Source organism: Tachypleus tridentatus, chromosome 7, assembly GCF_004210375.1.
Source record: "Tachypleus tridentatus isolate NWPU-2018 chromosome 7, ASM421037v1, whole genome shotgun sequence".
In the NCBI taxonomy this organism is placed as follows: Eukaryota; Metazoa; Arthropoda; class Merostomata; order Xiphosura; family Limulidae; genus Tachypleus; species Tachypleus tridentatus.
The window spans coordinates 100,456,498-100,479,198 of record NC_134831.1 but is presented as its reverse complement, the minus strand read 5'-3'; the positions used below and the strand labels follow the sequence as shown (position 1 = coordinate 100,479,198).

The window sequence follows — 22,701 nt, the reverse complement described above, 5'->3', positions numbered from 1 at the left end:
AAAAAAGGCTTAAAGTAAAAAAACCTATTGAAGAAAGAAATGGCATGAATATAAAATATTTGCAAGATCATTGCTCTTACAACAATTGTTTTTATTTTAACACACACAAAAGCTTACGTGTCTCATATCACAATTTTCATTCATAATCGGAATATTATTGAAATGCATTTATTTTTCAATATCTGTCTTTAATATAGGAAGTATATAACATAGCAATAACGAATACAATGATGTAGGACGAAGACGACTTAGTCAAATATATCTAATTCTGGCAGTACCAACGTCAAGAACAAAATACGTAATTTAAAAAAATCAGTAGTGCGTGAGGTAAGTATTCATATGTGCATACACAATAAATAAAAGTAAGGTACATTTAATAATAACATTGTTTGTTCTATGTGATTTTGTTTGTTTTGTAACATTATTATATATCACTTGAAACTGGAGAATAAATTTTGGAAATTTTGCTAATTCTTGATTGAAGAGGGAGCCCAAGATATTCTGTCATTAAAACTTAAGGAGACTGTAAGGTTATGGTTCTGTCAATAGTGGAGTATGAATAAAGAAGTGATGTTTCGTCGCTGGTAATCAAAACAAAAGGAGTGTGAAATAATAATTACTTAAAAGGTACCAAAGTAACTTAGAGATGCAAAATAAATGGATAAGTTGACATGGTTTAATCACTTATAGTTTTCCAAAATATACAGTTATCACTAAACTAGTACACGGTATTATCAGGTGTGGAACTTGTGTCTGCCTGGAATTTGGAAACGCCAGGCGATAGCAAAACTTTATAATAAATAGCTACAGATACAAGTAAGGTATTTTGAACTTGTATTGTCTTTAAATTATAATAGTATACCTGCTTAATGTGGCTGTTTAATCCGTTTTCATGTATTAATAATTATGTTATTAACATGGTTCTTGCAATCGACTTTGCTATGTGAATTGTAATTATAACTAGTATAGTAAGTAAATATAATATTAATTTTAAAAGTAAATTTATAGATTTAGTGTTGACTTTTGAAAATGGAGAATTGTAAGTAAATAATGTGCTGTAAATTATTACAACGTTATTTAAACATAAGCTTGTTCAACATTGACAACAAATATTAAAACTAACCTTGATACGCCATAAACAACTGACACTGCATCAAATAGGCTATTTAAAAACTAGATGTAATAGCTCTTTCATTCTCTATTTGAGATGAGCATTATGTGTAAAAGTGTAAATAGAACTTGTAAGAGACGCCATCACTGACACTACAATAAGCAAACTATTTCAGAATCAACATTGATTCTGACTAACTGAAAAATGATCTTCATCTGAATTTCTAAATCCTACCATTTTAGTATGTTACCCTGGGTATTGAATCTCATATTTCTAACCCTTCAATATCGTCTTTTAAGTGTTATCCTTTACTAATTTTGAAAATCAAAATGAAGTAAAATTTAGTTTTTACAGATTCTAGAGAAAATATGCCTAAAAATATCAAATCTCTCTTTGCACTCAAATTTCTAAAAGTTGTGCAACTTAACTGCAAAATCTACAGTGATATTCCATGTTTAGTTAAGAAGATAACATTCACCATTATCATTCTAGTATGTCTGTACTTTTTTAATATGTTGGTTATAACTAAATTAACATTATATCTTACAATATTAAAATAATTTTCCAGTATTCCACCAATGAAAATTGAAAGTTTGTTGTTTTTGTAATAGAAGAATCATTATTACAGATTTGGTCTTCCCAATTTGGGATAAGTTAACTAATTGGATAGAAAAGTGATTTGAGGAAAGAAAGTAGAGCATTGTTATAAATGGAGCTCACTCAAGCTAGGTTAATGTTGCAAGTAATGTATCTGAGGTTTAGTCTTAGAACCATTGTTCTTTTTTATATACATTTAATGATGGAATGTCCAATAGATTACTTACATTTGGTGATGTTATATAATAAGGTCTTAGTTGTTGGTAGTTGTAAAGAAGATGCTGTTGATTTACAAAATAATTTACACCATTCATTGAATTGGGTGAATAAATGGTTTTAATTATAATAAGTGTAAGATAATGCACGTGGGTTATCATAATTTGAATTGTAAGTGTAATTTGGATGTTAATGACTTTAACAGTGTCATGTAAGAAACGGATCTTGGTGTAATGGTTGATCAGTTTCTTAAAGTTGCTACTGGTAGGGCAAGTATTTCTAAAGAAATATTGAATACAAGTTTAAATAAGTTATAATTTCATTGTACAGATTGATGGTTAGGCCATATTTGGAATATTGTATTTAATCTTGGGCCTCCTTACCTTAAGAAAGACATTGAATTATTGGAAAGGGTTCAGAGGAGGGTTACTAGAATGGTGCCTGGGATGGAGAGTTTGTCATAAGAAGAGATTAAAAATCTTAAAATTGAAAAAAGAAGAGTTGGAGTGGATCTCGTTAAAGGGTTTAAGATTGTAGTTAATTAATGTTGATGATATGTTAACATTTTTAATATTTAACAGTGAGAATTTTAAAACTAGGAGACACAAATATAGATTTAGGCAAGGTAGAAGCTACCTTTAATTAAGTTTTATTTTCCAGATATGATGGTTTGGTTATGGAATGGGTTGCCATCAAATGTTGCAGAGGTGGTAAATTTGAGTTAATTTAAAAGAAAGATCAGTAGTTTATATGAATCATAAGGACTGGCTTTAACTTTTTTTAATCTAGTAGTTTTAATTTGGTTTAGAGGATGTAACAGCTGAGAGGAATCCATTATTGTTCATAAACAGTGTTATGATTCTCAACAAACTTGAGTTATTACTGCTTGAAAACTGGATCTTAGTAAAGATCACAAAAACACTTACTCAGGAACCCCATTGTGACTAAAATACTACAGAAACCTGGAATATTGTTTCTGAAAAGTTAAACTAAGAGGATAACAGAGCAGAAGAAGTTTGGTGGTGACTTGGTTTACTGCACATGTATAAAGAATTAATAAAATTGTGTTTGGACATATTTCCCAATGGATGATTGTAAAATATCTCAAATATGATTTAAATTTAAAGATATTTTTAGCAACTAAAGCTATAAATATTAGTCTTGTGCTTTCAGTACACAGTGTTATAACTGTTGTTATACATTAACACAAGGTGTTGCATGGGATTTAAGTTTTAGATATTTTTGTACATGAAATTTAAACTGAGAAAAGCAATGATTGAAAAACATTTGTGTTTATAACTTTAAATGATATATTTTATTCGTGTGTATAGTAATAGTAACATTTTACTCATATCAGTGCTGAGACAGTGGTAAATCTTCGGAGATTTATAACATTAAAATCAGGGGTTAAATTCCCCTCGGTGGACTCAGCTTTGCTATAAGAACAAAACACACACACAAAACAGTACCAATATCATGCTCGGAGATTATTTGAACAAGGTTCACACTTCATTTTTAAGCATAGAGAAGAAATGCTTTTGGTTTTATGCTAAATATTAAAGTATATTCCTTAACATGCATATTGTGTGGAGAAATTACCTTAACTTTTTTGTTAATGCTTTGCTTAATTTAAATTGAGTAAGTTCTAACATAATGTTGTAGAAGAATTAGTTGATGTCTGTTTCACAGAGTCTGTGTGTACACATGATGTTTCCTTTTTTCAAATAGGAGGTAACGACTCAAAAACATGGCAGTGTAACATACGAACATGCCAACATACCCAGCTCACAAGCACGCATATTTTGCATTTACTAGATACAGTATACATATACAAAACAACAAAAATTAACTTAAATATATCAATGAAAACTAATTTATGTTTAGGCTTTTGTTAGGACTCACTACTGTTGGCAGTGTCTTCTGACATAACACCAATAATAGGGCTTCTAAAACTATAAACATGAGTATTTTGTGAATTTTCTTTTCTCTGTAAAAGTTTATTACTGCATGATAGAATTTTGTACCATGAAATAATGTCTAATAACATGAGTTGATGAAATGTATTAAAGAGTAGGGTGACAGCTATTTGGTTCATTAAAGGTTGTCTCTTGCTCACTAAAACTTCAAGGTAAAATTAGAAGTGGCCGTTTTACATCTCTATAACTGTTACGTAAGTTAGCAGAGTGAAATTGAAATTAATAGCATAAGGCATAACACAAAGCAAACCTTTCCATAATTGTATAATTCTAAGAAACAAAATCATTTTGTCAGAAATGAATCTTCACCTGCTCTTAAATCTTACATCTGAGCTTTTAAATGACAAACTTGTCACTTCTAATGCAAGGGATTCCACCCATGCCAAAATTAGATGTTTTATGCTGTTGCCTCTTTCCAACCGTAATTAGTAAATATCTAACCCAATATTTCCCTTTTTCAACATTAACATGTACTTACGAGATGACCATCTGACCACTTGTGCATGTTCACTAATATACCTACATTTTGAATCTTTCCACACTTACAGTAACCATGCTCACAATTTCTATAACTGTGCAAACTTTGTAGGGATGATAATTATTATAAATCTAAATAAGTGGAAAATTTCTCTTGTAAAAGACAATATCCTGAGTCATTCATATACAATGCAGCTATTAAAGCTAGCTCATATACCCAGGAGCAAACACTCAACCAAGAAAGAACACACCAGTCCTACTTGTGCTAACATACCACCTGACCAACAAGAAGGTTAAACATATTAAATAAGTACATGATACTTTTTGAAGACCAGACCAATAAATCTCTTTTGAATGACCCATCTGTTATTTTGTACAGACATGACAAAAACTTGAAAGAAATCCTGATGTACGGTAACTTTAAACAAAAATAAAACAATACTCCCAGAACTCACACGTAAATGAAACAGGTGTGTCATCTGTCCATGTATAAAGAGCACCATACAGGTAAAGGACAAAACCCAACTTTTAACATAAGGTAGTCCTTTACATATGCCACTGATTGTATTATTTACTACCAAATTTGCAAAACATTGTAAGTTTATACATTGGACAAACAGGCCACCAACTCAGCAATGGAGTATAAGAATGTTTAAATCATAATAGACTGAGAGAACCAAGACACAGTTATGGGCAAACATTTCTCTATCAACAAACCTACAGTTGGGGAGTATTTGGTTCTGGGACTTATTGGTACTTTAACATACATTGTTAAAAGAGAATTACTGGAAAGAAGATTAAACTACAATGTGGGGATCCTACAACCAACTGGTTTAAATGAATGTTTACGTATGGGCAAACATTTCTCTATCAACAAACCTACTGTTGGGAAGTATTTGGTTCTGGGACTTATTAGTACTTTAACATACATTGTTAAAAGAGAATTACTGGATAGAACATCAACCTACAATGTGGAGATCCTAAAACCAACTGGTTTAAATGAATGTTTACGTATGGGCAAACATTTCTCTATCAACAAACCTACGGTTGGAGAGTATTTGGTTCTGGGACTTATTGGTGCTTTAACGTACATTCTTAAAAGAGAATTACTGGAAAGAAGATTAAACTACAATGTGGGGATCCTACAACCAACTGGTTTAAATGAATGTTTTCTTATAGATTCTAATTGTTTCCATGTTTTGTTTCAATTTTAACTCTAGTCTGTATGAACTTTTCATGACTTGTAATGTTTATGTATAACATATAATTTTGCAGAGGAAGTTTGTGTTAACATTCAAAATGCTGTGTGTACAATATTTTTAAATTTTTGTACACATGCACTTGTTGTGAGCTGTTCAGTCTAACAAAGAGCACAAGCTTGAAGTGCCATCTATCATCTTAAAATATAAAAACATTATGTAACCCATTTTTTAATTTTACTCCTAATTCTAGTAATCAAGCTCATATTTCTAATCTTCTTTGTTCTAATAATCAAACAGTCTATCCAGAGAAACACTAAAAGCTTTGAACAACATTAGACTTACGAGTCACTTGTAAGTCATACAAACTCCAGAAGGAAAAACATTTAAGTGCATCATCTAGGTTTCTCTGTTGACTAAACCAAGCTATTAAAATAAACTCAAAGTCAGCTGTTATCATTCAAATATTTATCAAGCTTTCTACCACAACTGAAAGAAACCCTTTTGGAAGGTTAAACACCATTTCAGAAAAGCCTCAGGTGATTATGACTCCTGTCAAAATTTATATATGTTTTCCATCCTGTAGTTGCACCCTCCTTGTTATAAATAAAGTTATGTATCAACATTATCAATTCACTTAAAAATATTTCAATCAGGTTTCTTTTTTATTCAAGAGGAAACAGTTTCAGAGATCTTATCCTGTCTATTTATATCAATTTTTCCATCCCATATGCCATCTTAGTATTCCTTCTATGAACCCTTTGGAACAATCGGAATGTCTTTTGTAAGGTAAAGAACCTAAGATTGAATACAGTACTCTAAATGTGACCGATACAATGGCAATACTCTTTAGACTTGTATTTGGTATTTCTTATATACAATCTACAATTCCACTTGTTCTCCCACAAGCAACAGCACCTTGCTTAGATGGCTTAAGAGACTCATCAACCAGGGTGCTAACATTCTTTTTTCAAGACAGTATTAAGGTTTTACACATCAAAATTATATTTATAATACATAATATGATAACTCGTATATCTTACCTTGTATTTATTATGATTTAAAGCCATTTTCCAGTTTTTTTGCCAACTTGCCAAGTGAGCTAAATCTTTCTTATAAATCAGTAGTATCCTCATTACAGTCAACAACACCCAAGACCTTAAATATCATCAATAAATGTTAAGTCATCATTGACCACTCCTTCATCTGTGTCCTTGATGTAAATAATCAATTGCAAAGCTACTCCCACCAACTCTGAGGTACACACATCACTTGTGACATTAAACCAGTTTGACTGCACTCCATTATAACAACCTTCTGATTTCTTTTATCCAGCCACATTTCTATGCAGTGAACCAACTTATTCTCCATATGTTTTGAGATCATTTTTAAGTAAGCCTTTCATGTGACATCTTTACAGATGCTTTCTAAAATTGCAGATGTAACAAATCTACACACTTACCCTCATTTATATAAACTTTTCAAAAAAATGTCAGAAGATCAGTAAGGCAAGGTTTTCACCTATTGAAACTGTTTACTATCAAACAAAATTTTAAACTTTGTTAAATGACATTTATCAGGCTTTAAAACTCTTCTCAAAACTGATTTAAGACTAATAGGCCTATAATTACTGGGACAGTTCTTATTACCTTCTGTAAAGAGAGGAATAACATTAACCAACTTTCAGTCCTCTACCTTCTCACTTTTCAAGGAATAACAAAAAATAGTAGCATTGTATTGGGTAATGGATTGAATACTTTAGGTGAAATCACTGACATTCTGTACAAAGTTATTACAGGAGTAATTAATAGGAATATGTGCATTATTGGTGTTATTTTGGATTGCATTTAGTGGTGCCTTATAATGTTATTAGAGATACTAACCAACAAAGTCATGGACCAACAAGCAGTTTGGTGCATAAATAGTGTAACAAAGGAACAGAACAGTTAGTTAAATTTACTTAAAATTAAATATTACACAAAAAACTTTGACATTTTGTTATCAAACATTTTGTTCATTGCATCTATTTAATCAAGATTTGTATTTAGTTTCTTTGTTAGTTGATCCATTATTTTTTGCTTCACATTAAAAGGTTTACAGAAAGTGACTAAAACAAATGGATGATGAGTGTTCTGATATGGTGGAGGTGATACTACCTCATGTTAAACAGCGTTTTAGCTGGGATTGTGGTATTTCAGCTGTCTTGATGGTGTTGGGGTAAGCACACATTTCTCAGTTAAGTAAATATTTAGAATAATATGAAATTGTTAAGTTTCCATACAATCAGAACTAAGTTGTTGATGCAGACTAAGCACAGAAATAACTGATACTTGTATAGTTGGTTATTAGTTAGTAGTTATTAAAGCACTTTGGTACAACTCCTTACAAAATATGTACAAGATTATGGACAAATTTGTATCATGTTTATATCACAAACTGGAAATAAACAGGTATTTACTTGTTTTGAATATTGGGTGTGGTAGTCAGGCTGTTTATTGCAAGTTTGTTAGTTGCTTAATTAGTGTATTTTGTCTCTGAAATTGCTAACATGGTGATATTTTTCACACCACTGGGAGATGCTTACCTTTTTTAATTTACAGTTGGAATGGATGTTTGAAATGACTTAACAAAAGTTCTTTTGAGTAATTTGTCCCTTTGATGGTCAGATATGCTATTTATTATCCATCTGACTTGACTGAATAATTTATCCATTTTGATGATCAAACAAACTCTTCATTATCCATCTAACTCAAATGAGTAACTTATCCATTTGATGATCAAATGAACTCTTCATTATCCATCTGACTCAACTGAGTAATTTTGTCCATTTGATGATCAAATGAACTCTTCATTATCCATCTGACTTAACTGAGTAATTTGTCCATTTGATGATCAAATGAACTCTTCATTATCCATCTGATTCAACTGAATAATTTGTGCATTTGGTGATTAAATGAACTCTTCATTATCCATCTGAATCAACTGAGTAATTTCTGCATTTGATGATCAAATGAATACTTCATTATCCATCTGACTCAATAATTTGTCCATTTTATTACCAGATGCTCTTCGTTATCCATGTAACTTAACATATCTGAATTGTATATATTATACAGTTGTTTCTTCTGCTCAAGATATGAATTATTTTTCTTTAAATTTTAAATATTCCTCATGAAGTAATTCCACAGCTCTTAAGACTGCTTTGTAAGTGCTTGTACTCTGTACAATATGTAAATATTACAGTAGTTTACAATTAAAATATAATAAACTAATTTGTTTTAGGGAGGATAATAGATACTTTTTAAGAAACAACTTGCGTGAAATTTCTTTCAAGGAGGGATTTGGTAGGAGGTAAGTAATGTAAACGAAACAATCTACAAATATTTTTTTTGTTACCCAGTTCTGACTGGTTGTAAAAATTCTTTGAGTACATGTTTCTTTTTTATAATTTAAAAGGATGTTTGAAATGAAATGCCAGTTAATGGCATATTGAAATGAATGGTGTAACAGTCTAGTGATTAAACTGGCAGTGTAAAACCTTAACGCATATAAGATTGTGATAATAAAACAAAAGTATTTTAAGTGTTAATTAATTTGATAATCAGTTTCTGCCTCTTGAAATTTGTTATTTTTGAAAAAAGAAGGAAGTATTATTATATTTTATTATATAAATGGAAATTAACTTCAGTTGGACTGAATGTGATCTCATGAGTACACTGTGCTCATAAATTGTGCTTTACATTTTTGGGCTATGGATACATAATAGTAGCAATTAGATTTATCGTTTGACTAGAGAGGCTTGAGAACCTTTAGTGGGTGCTTCTAATCTAGCCTCTCTAAAGTTAGGAATTACTAGCACAAACAGTTTGTGTTGCTTTGTGTGAATTACAAAACAAGCAATCAGTCAATCTGACTGTGGTATAACTAAATGACAAACATAAAAGCTCCAAGTTCTAGGTTTGAAATTCCTTTAATGAAATCACTGTTTTGCTTGTTGAGAATCACGTGGTCATGAAAGTATCTCCTGAAGGGTTGAATTAGAACAACTACTGTACAAAAATATTAGTGCAATAGGGCAGACCAAGAACGTGGACATATTCTTCAGTGGCTCACTCCTGACTGGCTTATCACACAACAGTTAATAACAGTGGCATAGAGAAATTTAGTCCCACCAGAGTACATTTCTAGGTACAAAAAAAATCAAAATTGACTTAACACTGTATTTGTTTTATTGTATTTTAGTATAGATTTCTTTAATACTTAATTATATTTATGCATTTTTAAATTTTCTAAACAATTATTGTCATCAACAAAACTTGCACTTAAATGATACAACATCTCAGTATTTAAAAGTAAAGCAATTTGTATTTGTACTGTTTCAAAGATAAGCAAAACCAACATTAAGAGTAATTAATATTTTTGTTTTTTATAGTTGAAGTTTATATGTCATGTTGTGTTGTAGCTCCAGAGTGCATAATTCTTCTCATGATTCATGGCATGTGCACATTTTACTTAATATCATTTTAGTGCCTTCTGACCAGTTGACAGACAACAATGATGTAAGTAGTTAAAACAGGTAACCCCTTCAGGTTGCCTTTGGCCCACTTTCTGAGACATTATTATTAGAGACTAATTTGTCATGGCTAAAGGGATATTTCTTTTATGGTTCTTCAGGGACTATATCCCTGACATGAAGAGCATTAGACACACTTTTGATGGCACTGCATAGCTAGATGGTTAAGATTACTTCAATCGTAATCTGAGGGTCACGGGTTTAAATCCCCATTGCATCAAACATGCTCATCCTTTCAACCATGGGGCATTATAATGTGATTGTCAATCCCACTATTCATTGGTAAAAGAGTAGTCCAAGAGTTGGCAGTTGGTGGTGATGACTAGCTGCCTTCCCTCTAGTCTTATAGTGCTAAATTAGGAATGGTTTGTGCAAATAGCTCTCGTGTAGATTTGTGTAAAATTCAAACAAAACCAAACTTTTGATTATTAACCAGAGTTATGACAAAACAGTAAATTAAATAGTCGGCAAAACAATTATTGGGTTGTTTATTTTATACCTGTTGTTGGTGGTCATTATCATGTAAGTTTTGATCATTCCTGATGTTTTACTCATTCAGTATTAAAATCATCATAATGTTCCAACTACTGTTGTGTATTATTAGTATCAGATTTTTCTATTTAGAAATAAAGTAACTACTTTATTTCTAAATAGAATGTATACATGTACTTATATCAGTTTTAAGAGTACAGAGTGATTCCAATACAGTACTTGCCTCTTCTCACAAGATTAGCTGTTCTAATTCACTTTTGTGTGCAAACTTTTTCTTTACATACACCAGAAGTATTGTGCTCCCCTTTGTTTAACTTTGTGTATTCCAGTGTGGTCTCATTCAAATAATCATGTCTCATCTATTAGTGAATAGTAGCATAGCATGCTCTCACGACACGTAGCACAGCATGCTCTCACGACACGTGACTTCCTCAACACTCCTCTACTGAACCTTCATTTTTTGTTTGGCAGCTTTTGATTTACTGTCATTTTCTATTATGCTTAATGTTTCCTGTGTGACCTAGAATTTAATTTTCACTTCAAGTGATTCTTTCTTTTTATCCTTTACAAATTTTTTTTCCAGTTTATTATTGCCACTTTATTTCTACAATCAACAGTTTTGTGTAGATTATAAATTACAAAATCCACATTACCACTTTAAGAGTCATACAGTGATTAATATTTTGTCTCAGCCCTCAGGTATGGGTGACTTGATGATGGATCTTTTTGCTTTTGTACATCAGGAGGATGAACATTACGTGGGCCAACCTTTGTCATCTGTCATTGCCCAGGCTTCTCATGCTTCTGTTGAAGGTATTCAGAATGATGAGGAACGTTATCTTTCTCCTCCTTCTTAGTCTTACGTTCCTTCCCAATTCCAGCCTCAAGGTTCGTCTTGGCCTTCGTGGATCTTGTATTTCAGGTTTGTGATGTTTTGTGTCTTTTCTCCTATTCCTTATTCCCCTCATTCTTCTCAACCATTTTTGGTATTTCCTCTGTCTCCTGAAATTCAGGTGCATGCAGATCACCTATTTTCCAATTAAATAAAAGCATCAGCATGCTGTGCTCTTGAGAGCCTCTGATCAGTACGCTCTTTCTTATCATTTGGTGGACTATCCATTTGTGCACCAACGATTGTTGGTTTCCTTATTGATAATCAGGCAGGCAGCTCCTGAATATAACGTTAGTTTCATACATGCCTAATATTTTTACTTTTTTCTTACCCTTACTTTCCTTCTCAAGTGTCTTTTACATACATCTGCTCTCAAAGGCTCTCCACAGAAATCCTGAGGGATTTTCTTCCAGCACCCTTCACTTTTTTCAAATTAGCTTGTATATCATCCTCAGTTCTGTTGTTACTTGTATTGTTTCTTTGTTATAGGGAGTTATGTCGTGATCCATTTCTTAGATATAATGTCTTTAATACTGTCCTTGGCATATTGAGCTGGAGGTAACACCAACCCACTTGCAGTCCAATCTTTCAACTCTTGTGACCTGTTTATCTTGATCAGAGACTTCCATGCCACATATTTGTGTTTCCCATCTTTCATCCTCACACCCATCACCCATTCCTTTAAATCTGGGTACTTCCTTTTGTGAAGGCCATCAATGATAAATCATCTATTGCCAAAAGTACCATAGACTAGCCAATGGGAACTTGACTGTTCAATTCTTTTCCTCACCAACTTCACTTTGTCAATGATCAATGGGTGGCACAGGTTCTTTCAGTTGGTTTCTCTATCAGATTTCTTTCCCCACCTCCTCTTTCTCCTCACCCAATTTTCTTTCCTCCTTCTTGAGATCCTGTGACATCTCAGTGTCTTTCAGAGGTGGTTCAGGATTTCCTTTGCAGCAGGCTATCAAACATGTTAACCATCCCTCAGAGGGTTTTCATTCACATCTTCTTGTGGTCCAAAAAAAAACAAGGGATTGGAAATCATTCTTTGATTTATCACACCTCAGATACTTCATCTCACTCCTTAAGTTCACTCTGGAGTCTTTTTTATCCTGAGATAGACAGTTACCCCAGAGTTGTGGATGACAAATATGAATATCTCTTATGCTTACTTCCACATCCCAATCACACTTCACTCTCAATTATCTTTGGTTTGTTCTTCTAAGGGAGATTTACCAATTTTAGGTACCTTCCTTTGGACTTGCCTTAGCTGAAAATGCATGTTTTGTTGATATCATTTGGGCCTTTGCTCATCATATTCATGCTCTTGGGATGCAATTTCATCATTACAAAGATGACTGGCTCCTTTTAGCTTATTCCAAACAGGTGTCAAACACTCACACTCATCGACTTCTTTCTGTGGCAGCTTGACTGGGCCAGTTGATGAAATTGGAGGAGGCAGTCCTTTGACCCATTCAGTATCTAGTGCATTTAGGGGTTTTCTATAACAACAACATCAGTCACACTTTACCTTTTTTGTTTGTGCTCCATGGAACTTTTAGTTCCCAATGCTCTCTTGGCTCAGTACTTACAGCTCATGAGGTCCTGTTGCTTTTAAGGATGTGGTCCTTCATGACCGCATTGATCTCTCTAAGTTTTGCCGTAACCCTGCAGTGGGCACTTCACAAACAATGGAATCTTGCACATGATCCTCTTTATGCCACTGTTTCACTTTCTCCTTCCCTGAGAAACAATTTGAAAAGGTGGATAGATAAAACTCATACATCAGCAAGTATGCCACTTCCTCTCCTGTGACCCAGCATGGTCAAATGGTTAAGACGCTTAACTTGTAATCTGAGGGTTGCAGATGTGAATCTCCATCACACCAAACATACTCACCCTTTGAGTTATAGGAGCATTATAATGTGATAGTCAATCCTGCTAATCATTTGTAAAAGAGTAGCCCAAGAGTTTTATTGGGTCCTCCTGATTGCACCTTATTGACCAGCACAACTTTGGTTACAGTGTCTGCTCCCCTCACCATCTTTTCTGTTTTCATGGTTTTCTTCTATTCTTTGTCAACCTCAGTACCCCCTCTTACATCTTGATCTTCCTGTCCTGTATCTTGATATCTGTCTCCTACTATTTTCATACATCTATCTTCCATGACAGTGTACCAGAGCAAGTGGAAAGTATTTAACTGCTAGTCTACTGGTGGGAAATTTCCTACCAACAAACCTTCTCTGGATCAGCTGGTGGAATTTCTCGCACCTTGCTCTATGATTGCGAGTCTTCAGTCTTGTTATGTTCTCTCATATCTTCCATTTTTCTAGATATTGTAGGGTTTTACTTCTTTTGTTTTCCTTTTGCTCATGCATTTCTTCCAGCTTCAAATATTTCCCAAGCATTCTACTATTCTAGGTTGTGACATTAATGTGGTCCTCCATGCCCTAACTTTACTTCCACTCAAACCACTTTCCTCATGCTCTTTGCTTTATCTGTCCCTTAAGGCCTGTTTCCTTTTTCTATTGGTCTGCAGACGTTGCTGATCTGGTTTTTCGTCATTGACATTTCACATACCATTTATAACCATTTCTACCTTTATACTGACAGTATAATACTGTGGCAGCTCAGTAGAGTTGTTTTTTCCATTACTCATATTTTCTTTCCTTGAATCTCCCATCTTCCCTCCTTTCAGATCCTGATAGAATTCTGTGTTCAGTTAGGGCTCCTACATTTTTTATATTTCATGTACAGCTACCCTTCAGGGTATGCACAATTGTTTTTTATCCACTGGCAATAATTCTCACTTGATGATCTTACCAATACAAGTTGATGGGTCTGTGTTTTGGTTTCTTTAGCTTACTCCTCTCAACCTTGTTCCATGTTTCCTCCTAACAGATTCATCATCTCCCATTTTTTCTCACTTCTTGTCTTCATCATCCATTGGAGAAGCTTCTCCAAGCTGGAATCTAGACCATGTACTCCATAATTGCTCCATAAACCTATCTATTCTGTACCACATTACCCATGGACTGTATGGGTAAAGCAGAAGGGGATAGCTGCACATCCCTGCTTTGTCTTGAGTAAGTAACTCAGTAAGATTTCTTGGTCACCCATGTCTCTAATGATGACATTCCTCCAGACTCTCCACTTCACTCTCACCCTCATTTTCCTTGTGCAGTATAGAAGTACTTAACACTTTCCAATTCCAAACCAATGGGGTGGATGACCATGGAGGTGTTGTTCTGAACGGGGTCCACAAAAAATTAGTTATAGTCATTCAGTCATGGGCAGGGCAGTGGTGTTCTGTTCTTGTAGATCCAACAATGCCTCCACAAGAGTTGACCCATCTCCTTACAGAGTAATTTGGCTTCTGTATACTATTTACACAATCACTGGAATTGATCCATCCCTTAAGAAGGCCACTTAAAGTGATGGTTCAACTCCAGTGATTGTGTAAATAGTATATGGAAACCAAATTATCCTGTAAGGAGATAGGTCAACTCCCTGTGGAGCCTTGTTAGATTTACACTTGGAGTTGAACTGTCACTTGACAGGTTGATGTAGCCTCCTACTGTTATTTTCCAAAACCAATCTAGTAGATCCATCACTTTACTTTGTGACAAGCCTTTCTTTACATATTCGGTACACACTGGAGTTCATTCGTTATAAATGTAGTAAACTCTTGAATTGGGAGCCCTTGTCTTACCTTCATGTGAACATTGGTTCCCAGCATTGAGGTTTTGTATTTGAGTGAACCAATTAACATAAGACCTCACACAAGTTGATTCAATCCTCTCAATGTAGGATGACAATTCCTGGATTGATGAACTGGTGATAATCCTTGTGTGATACCCAGTAATTGGTGGGTTTTAATTCCTGATTCTTGGGTTTGAGGTGAAGATGGTATGATCTCAATCCTAACCTCTCATCAATGTTGGTACATGATAAAGAGGTTTTGTATGTAGTTGACTTGCTGAATACAGTCTAACATGCCTTAGCCATCCTATACCTCATAATTTCTGTCCTCATGTTTTATGGATTATACATACGTGCAAAACGTATATCTAAATGAAAAGTGGAGGGTTCACTCCCTTATGATATTCAGATCTATTTCTCTCATTGTCCAGATATATCCATTAAATGCTTTAGAGGATATTTCTGTTATTCTCTCACACTTGTTTTTCAGTGTGAGATTCCAGTTCATCTTGTGACTGGAGGTAAGTACTGTATCAGAAATTATAATTTTTCTATATTGAAAATATATTTCTGACACTTACTCCTCTCTTCTAATACCTTGCACTCTTCCTACTCGTTTCTCTGGTGCCTACACCTGCAAAACTTTCAAGTGTAGGTTTGGTAGGAGAGTGTAGAAGGAATTATATATTTCACATGGGCACGCTATTCTACTATTGGTTAATAGATGACACTGAGACACATGTTACAATATACAAATTCCAACAAGGGAGAAGCGCAAGGCTTGTGACAGGGGTAAAGAAAAGTTTGCATATAGAGGGCAGCAATGAACAAGAATAGCTAAATCTTGAAAGTACAGGTAAGTTTGTATTGGAAATACATTTTCAGTATAGAAAAAATTGTAACTTTTCATGCATTTTCTGAGCTGTTTTTTTTATGAGGAACAAGTAAAAGTACCCATCCTTAGTGATGAGGAACAAGTAAAAGTACCCATCCTTAGTGATTGATAAGTTTAATCTAGCAAAACTAATCCTTAGTGATTGATAAGTTTAATCTAGCAAAACTAATCCTTAGTGATTGATTAGTTTAATCTAGCAAAACTAATCCTTAGTGATTGATAAGTTTAATCTAGCAAAACTAATCCTTAGTGATTGATTAGTTTAATCTAGCAAAACTAATCCTTAGTGATTGATAAGTTTAATCTAGCAAAACTAATCCTTAGTGATTGATTAGTTTAATCTAGCAAAACTAATCCTTAGTGATTGATAAGTTTAATCTAGCAAAACTAATCCTTAGTGATTGATAAGTTTAATCTAGCAAAACTAATCCTTAGTGATTGATAAGTTTAATCTAGCAAAACTAATCCTTAGTGATTGATTAGTTTAATCTAGCAAAACTAATCCTTAGTGATTGATAAGTTTAATCTAGCAAAACTAATCCTTAGTGATTGATAAGTTTAATCTAGCAAAACTAATTCTTAGTGATCGATAAGTTTAATCTAGCAAAACTAATCCTTAGTGATTGATAAGTTTAATCTAGCAAAACTAATTATTTGTGATTGATTAGTTTAATCTAGCAAAACTAATCCTTAGTAATTGATTAGTTTAATCTAGCAAAACTAATCCTTTGTGACTGATAAGTTTAATCTAGAAAAACTAATTCTTAGTGATTGATAAGTTTAATCTAGCAAAACTAATCCTTTGTGATTGATAAGTTTAATCTAGCAAAACTAATCGTTTGTGATTGATAAGTTTAATCTAGCAAAACTAATCCTTAGTGATTGATAAGTTTAATCTAGCAAAACTAATCCTTAGTGATTGATTAGTTTAATCTAGCAAAACTAATCCTTAGTGATTGATAAGTTTAATCTAGCAAAACTAATCCTTTGTGACTGATAAGTTTAATCTAGAAAAACTAATTCTTAGTGATTGATAAGTTTAATCTAGCAAAACTAATCCTTTGTGATTGATAAGTTTAATCTAGCAAAACTAATCGTTTGTGATTGATAAGTTTAATCTAGCAAAACTAATCCTTAGTGATTGATAAGTTTAATCTAGCAAAACTAATCCTTAGTGATTGATAAGTTTAATCTAGCAAAACTAATCCTTAGTGATTGATTAGTTTAATCTAGCAAAACTAATTCTTAGTGATTGATAAGTTTAATCTAGCAAAACTAATCGTTTGTGATTGATTAGTTTAATCTAACAAAACTAGTGACAGGAAAAGTTTCAAGGTAATCTAAAAACGTTCTTGGCTTCACTCAGAGCTTCTTATAATGCCCATGGTAAAAAGTAATTATTGAACATTTCAGTCATGCTAAGAGCCATTCAGCAATAACATATGATAAGTCTATATTTTTACTCTTTATGTTGTGTTACAAGTATAAAAGTGAATGGTAGTGTGTTTCATTTCTAACAGTTTATTGTAAAATATTTTGCTTGCACAATAAAACTTGACATGAACATTATTCATGCCTGTTTTTCTGTCATTTAAAAAGTAAATGTTGAGCTTTGTTTGCATGTACATCTTTTCAAGTGGAAACAGGAGACAGACAAATGCTGGGACAGATAAAATGGTTCAAAATATGTTGCAAAAAATCTAGAAGAAAAGTATTTCAGTTAAAACTTAAGGCACTCAGTGGGTGGAACTACCTTATCATAGTGTGGAACTTATTAGTGGGTGGAACTACCTTATCAAGTGTGGAACTTATCAGTGGGTGGAACTACCTTATCATAGTGTGGAACTTATCAGTGGGTGGAACTACCTTATCAGAGTGTGGAACTTATCAGTGGGTGGAACTACCTTATCAGAGTGTGGAACTTATTAGTGGGTGGAACTTATCAGTGGGTGGAACTACCTTATCATAGTGTGGAACTTATCAGTGGGTGGAACTACCTTATCAGAGTGTGGAACTTATTAGTGGGTGGAACTTATCAGTGGGTGGAACTACCTTATCAGAGTGTGGAACTTATCAGTGGGTGGAACTACCTTATAGTGTGGAACTTATCAGTGGGTGGAACTACCTTATCAGAGTGTGGAACTTATTAGTGGGTGGAACTTATCAGTGGGTGGAACAACCTTATCATAGTGTGGAACTTATTAGTGGGTGGAACTACCTTATCAGAGTGTGGAACTTATCAGTGGGTGGAACTACCTTATCATTGGGTGGAACTACCTTATCAGAGTGTGGAACTTATTAGTGGGTGGAACTTATCAGTGGGTGGAACTACCTTATCATAGTGTGGAACTTATTAGTGGGTGGAACTACCTTATCAGAGTGTGGAACTTATCAGTGGGTGGAACTACCTTATCAGAGTGTGGAACTTATCAGTGGGTGGAACTACCTTATCATAGTGTGGAACTTATCAGTGGGTGGAACTACCTTATCAGAGTGTGGAACTTATTAGTGGGTGGAACTTATCAGTGGGTGGAACTACCTTATCATAGTGTGGAACTTATTAGTGGGTGGAACTACCTTATCAGAGTGTGGAACTTATCAGTGGGTGGAACTACCTTATCAGAGTGTGGAACTTATCAGTGGGTGGAACTACATTATCATAGTGTTTTTAACAAACTTAAAATATTCACCAAACAATTCCCACTCTGAAAAATGTAGGAATAAGTGTGCAAGTCCTCTTTCTATTATAATGTGTTCCCAAGTTTTTTGAATTTAGGTTTGCTACTAGTATAACAGAAGTGTTGTCTTTTGATGAAACCTTGACCTTTGAGCTTTCTTTACTAACTGGTCCTTGGAGTATATTCATTTTATATACTGGATGTATTCAAAACCTGATAAAAAAGTTTTCAAGTTCACCTTCCCACAGTTTGCAAAAGAATTAGGTGATGTTAAGGCTTGAACCCTCAGTAACTTTTTTACTTTTTGGTATCATGTAAAAATTATAACTAATTAACAATTTTGAGTAATGCACCAGTTGTTCATCTTCAGTCTCTTCCCCCCCCCCCAACTTCTTGTTTTGTTTGACCCAACTATGAACGTTTTTTTTATTTGCATTGTACTTTATAAAACAGGTTTTATCACTATGTCAATATGTGGCTGGAATGTATATGTGTAAATTTCCGTAAAGTGGTTAGGGTGCTCACTCGTGTTCGGTACAGTGGTTAGGGTGCTCAACTCGCAGTCCATTGATGTTAAGTTTCAACCATGTCATTGAAGATGCTTATCTGTTCAGCTGTGGAGGCATTATTATGTGATGTTCAATCCCACTTTTCATTATAAAAGAGTAGCCCAAGAGTTGGCATTGGGAGATTTTGAGTAACTGCCTCTCCTGTAGTCTATAACTTCTAAATTAGGAACAGCTCTTGCAATTAGCCTTCAAGTAGCTTTGCACAAGATTCAACAACTAAACTGATTATGAACCTAGAAATCATAAGTTATGATATGCTATTTGATTTGTGAGGGGGAGGGGCCCGGAATGCCAGTTTCACATTCTTGCATCTTTCTTTCATTCTGGACATCTGTATGGTGTATGATGGCTTCAGAAATGAGGCATTATCGGGTTGAGTAGCTTTATTTGCTTTTAATTCTCTTAACTTGTAATTTTATTTCTCATGATAGGCTTATGAAAACAAGTTTAAACATCATAGACAGTGCATCCTCACCTCTATGTGGCTTGTGGTTCCATATATCCTATCATAGACAGTGCATCCTCACCTCTATGTGGCTTGTAGTTCCATATATCCTATCATACACAGTGCATCCTCGCCTCTATGTGGCTTGTGGTTCCATATATCCTATCATAGACAGTGCATCCTCACCTCCATGTGGCTTCTGATTCCATATATCCTATCATAGACAGTGCATCCTCACCTCCATGTGGCTTCTGATTCCATATATCCAATCATAGACAGTGCATCCTAATTTCTATGTGGCTTGTGATTCCATATATCCTATCATAGAGAGTGCATCCTCACCTCTATGTTGCTTGTAGTTCCATATATCCTATCATAAACAGTGCATCCTCACCTCTATGTGGCTTGTGATTCCATATATCCTATGATAGACAGTGCATCCTCACTTCTATGTGGCTTGTGGTTCCATATATCCTATCATAGACAGTGCATCCTCACCTCTGTGTGGCTTGTAGTTCCATATATACTATCATAGACAGTGCATCCTCACCTCTATGTGGCTTGTGATTCCATACATCCTATCATAGACAGTGCATCCTCACCTCTGTGTGGCTTGTAGTTCCATATATACTATCATAGACAGTGCATCCTCACCTCTATGTGGCTTGTGATTCCATACATCCTATCATAGACAGTGCATCCTCACCTCTTTGTGGCTTGTGGTTCCATATATCCTATCATAGACAGTGCATCCTAACTTCTATTTGGCTTGTGATTCCATATATCCTATCATAGAGAGTGCATCCTCACCTCTATGTTGCTTGTAGTTCCATATATCCTATCATAGACAGTGCATCCTCACCTCTATGTGGCTTGTGGTTCCATATATCCTATCATAGACAGTGCATCCTCACCTCTATGTGGCTTGTAGTTCCATATATCCTGTCATAGACAGTGCATCCTCACGTCTATGTGGCTTGTGGTTCCATATATTTTGTCATAGACAGTGCATCCTCACCTCTATGTGGCTTGTCGTTCCATATATCTTATCATAGACAGTGCATCCTCATCTCTATGTGGCTTGTGATTCCATATATCCTATCATAGACAGTGCATCCTCACCTCTATGTGGCTTGTAGTTCCATATATCCTATCATAGACAGTGCATCCTCACTTCTATGTGGCTCGTGGTTCCATATATCCTGTCATAGACAGTGCATCCTCACCTCTATGTGGCTTGTGGTTCCATATATCCTATCATAGACAGTGCATCCTCACCTCTATGTGGCTTGTGATTCCATATATCCTATCATAGACAGTGCATCCTCACCTCTATGTGGCTTGTGGTTTCTTATGTCCTGTCATAGACAGTGCATCCTCACCTCTATGTGGCTTGTGGTTCCATATATCTTATCATAGACAGTGCATCCTCACCTCTATGTGGCTTGTGGTTCCATATTATTATATCATAGACAGTGCATCCTCACCTCTAGGTGGCTTGTAGTTCCATATATCCTATCATAGACAGTGCATCTTCACCTCTATGTGGCTTGTGGTTCCATATATATATCCTATCATAGACAGTGCATCCTCACCTCTATGTGGCTTGTAGGTCCATATATCCTATCATAGACAGTGCATCCTCACCTCCATGTGACTTGTGATTCCATATATCCTATCATAGACAGTGCATCCTCACCTCTGTGTGGCTTGTAGAAGGCCATGTATCCCACTTTATCTTTTGCTGTGGTATATTTCACCTTTTCTTTGTATCATAGTTTTATTTTGTCTTGTGTGTTTTGGGCTTAGTTCATATATACACATACACACACACACAGTTATATGCAGTTGTTTTGGTTAATTTATTTTAACATTGTACTAAACTTATCCCACTAAATTTCACACATGTACCAAGATGTTTAAAGTGTAATTAATAAGTGAAAATTAGCTTGAAATGTTTTTAAAAGTTTTTAGACAAAGTGAAGTGCTGACATTATTTCAAAAACAGCTAGAGAACATTTAACATGAGCTGTGTATAACATCAAATTTCAACTCAGTTACTGAATATGAAAATTCTCAATGGTATGACAGATACAGATGACTTGTATCAAGTAACAAATGAGGAGTTATTAGCTATTTACTTTTGAAAGGCTACAAATTCATCTTGTTTTTTTGTGATATTTACTTACAGTTCTTGTTGATTGCACATGTAGCTATCTGCACTGGCTTTATGCATTTAAAGTATTGTACAATTTTTCATTTACATTTAGTAAGTGGTCAATTGACCTTGCTTATCTGCTGCGGAGGTTTCAGGTTGACCATCTTTACTGTACCATAACATTTGGTGTCCATCCTGAGTTTAAAAATGAGGTGGGAGATAAATTCTCATCATTTTATTTATTATGTTTATTTATTCTATGTAAACTAACTAGTTTTTTAAAGAGTGTATTACAAAATAGGATAAGTGAGAATTATTATGTTTCATGATTACTCAAAATATATTTAGTTAAGAATGATTTCAAATAAAAATTGACGTATGTGGTATGTCTACATTTTCTTAGCCATAGATTTACTACATGTATACAAGACAAACATGGTTAACAATTACTCTTACGTGTTTATTGTTAAACTAAGAACAAAATAACATACAATATATACAGAAGTGTTATTGGAAAGCTCTGGCCAACATGAGTCTTACAATTTGCAAGTTTACTAAAACAAAATCATTAAGTACATTTTATTCTGTATCATGATTTGTTACTCAAAAATTGAGGGAGCTAAACATATCAGTAAAAATTATTATGACACAATAATTGTTTGAAGAAAATTTGTAAGGTACATAAAGGAATTTTTAGCTTTTGACAACTGGAAAACAC

The 22,701-nt window shown here is 34.1% G+C and overlaps 1 protein-coding gene across 8 annotated transcripts in view; it reads left to right on the top strand.

Annotated features, from left to right (window-relative positions):
- Window positions 1-497: 497 nt before the first annotated feature.
- Window positions 498-22,701, top strand: part of LOC143256292 (protein GUCD1-like) — a 58,336-nt gene continuing 36,132 nt past the window's right edge. For 5 of the 8 annotated variants that reach the window (XR_013031230.1, XR_013031229.1, XM_076513345.1 and 2 more), the window contains exons 1-4: window positions 508-816; window positions 7,669-7,793; window positions 8,859-8,927; window positions 22,096-22,195. Coding sequence is in view for 6 of the 8 variants with exons in the window: in XM_076513345.1 (XP_076369460.1) it covers window positions 7,693-7,793; window positions 8,859-8,927; window positions 22,096-22,195 (270 nt within the window). In the remaining 2 variants the exon portion in view is untranslated. Of the gene's footprint in view, window positions 822-7,668; window positions 7,794-8,858; window positions 8,928-22,095; window positions 22,196-22,701 lie in introns of all 8 variants that reach the window. The other 3 variants (XM_076513344.1, XM_076513342.1, XM_076513346.1) reach the window with 3 other exon arrangements.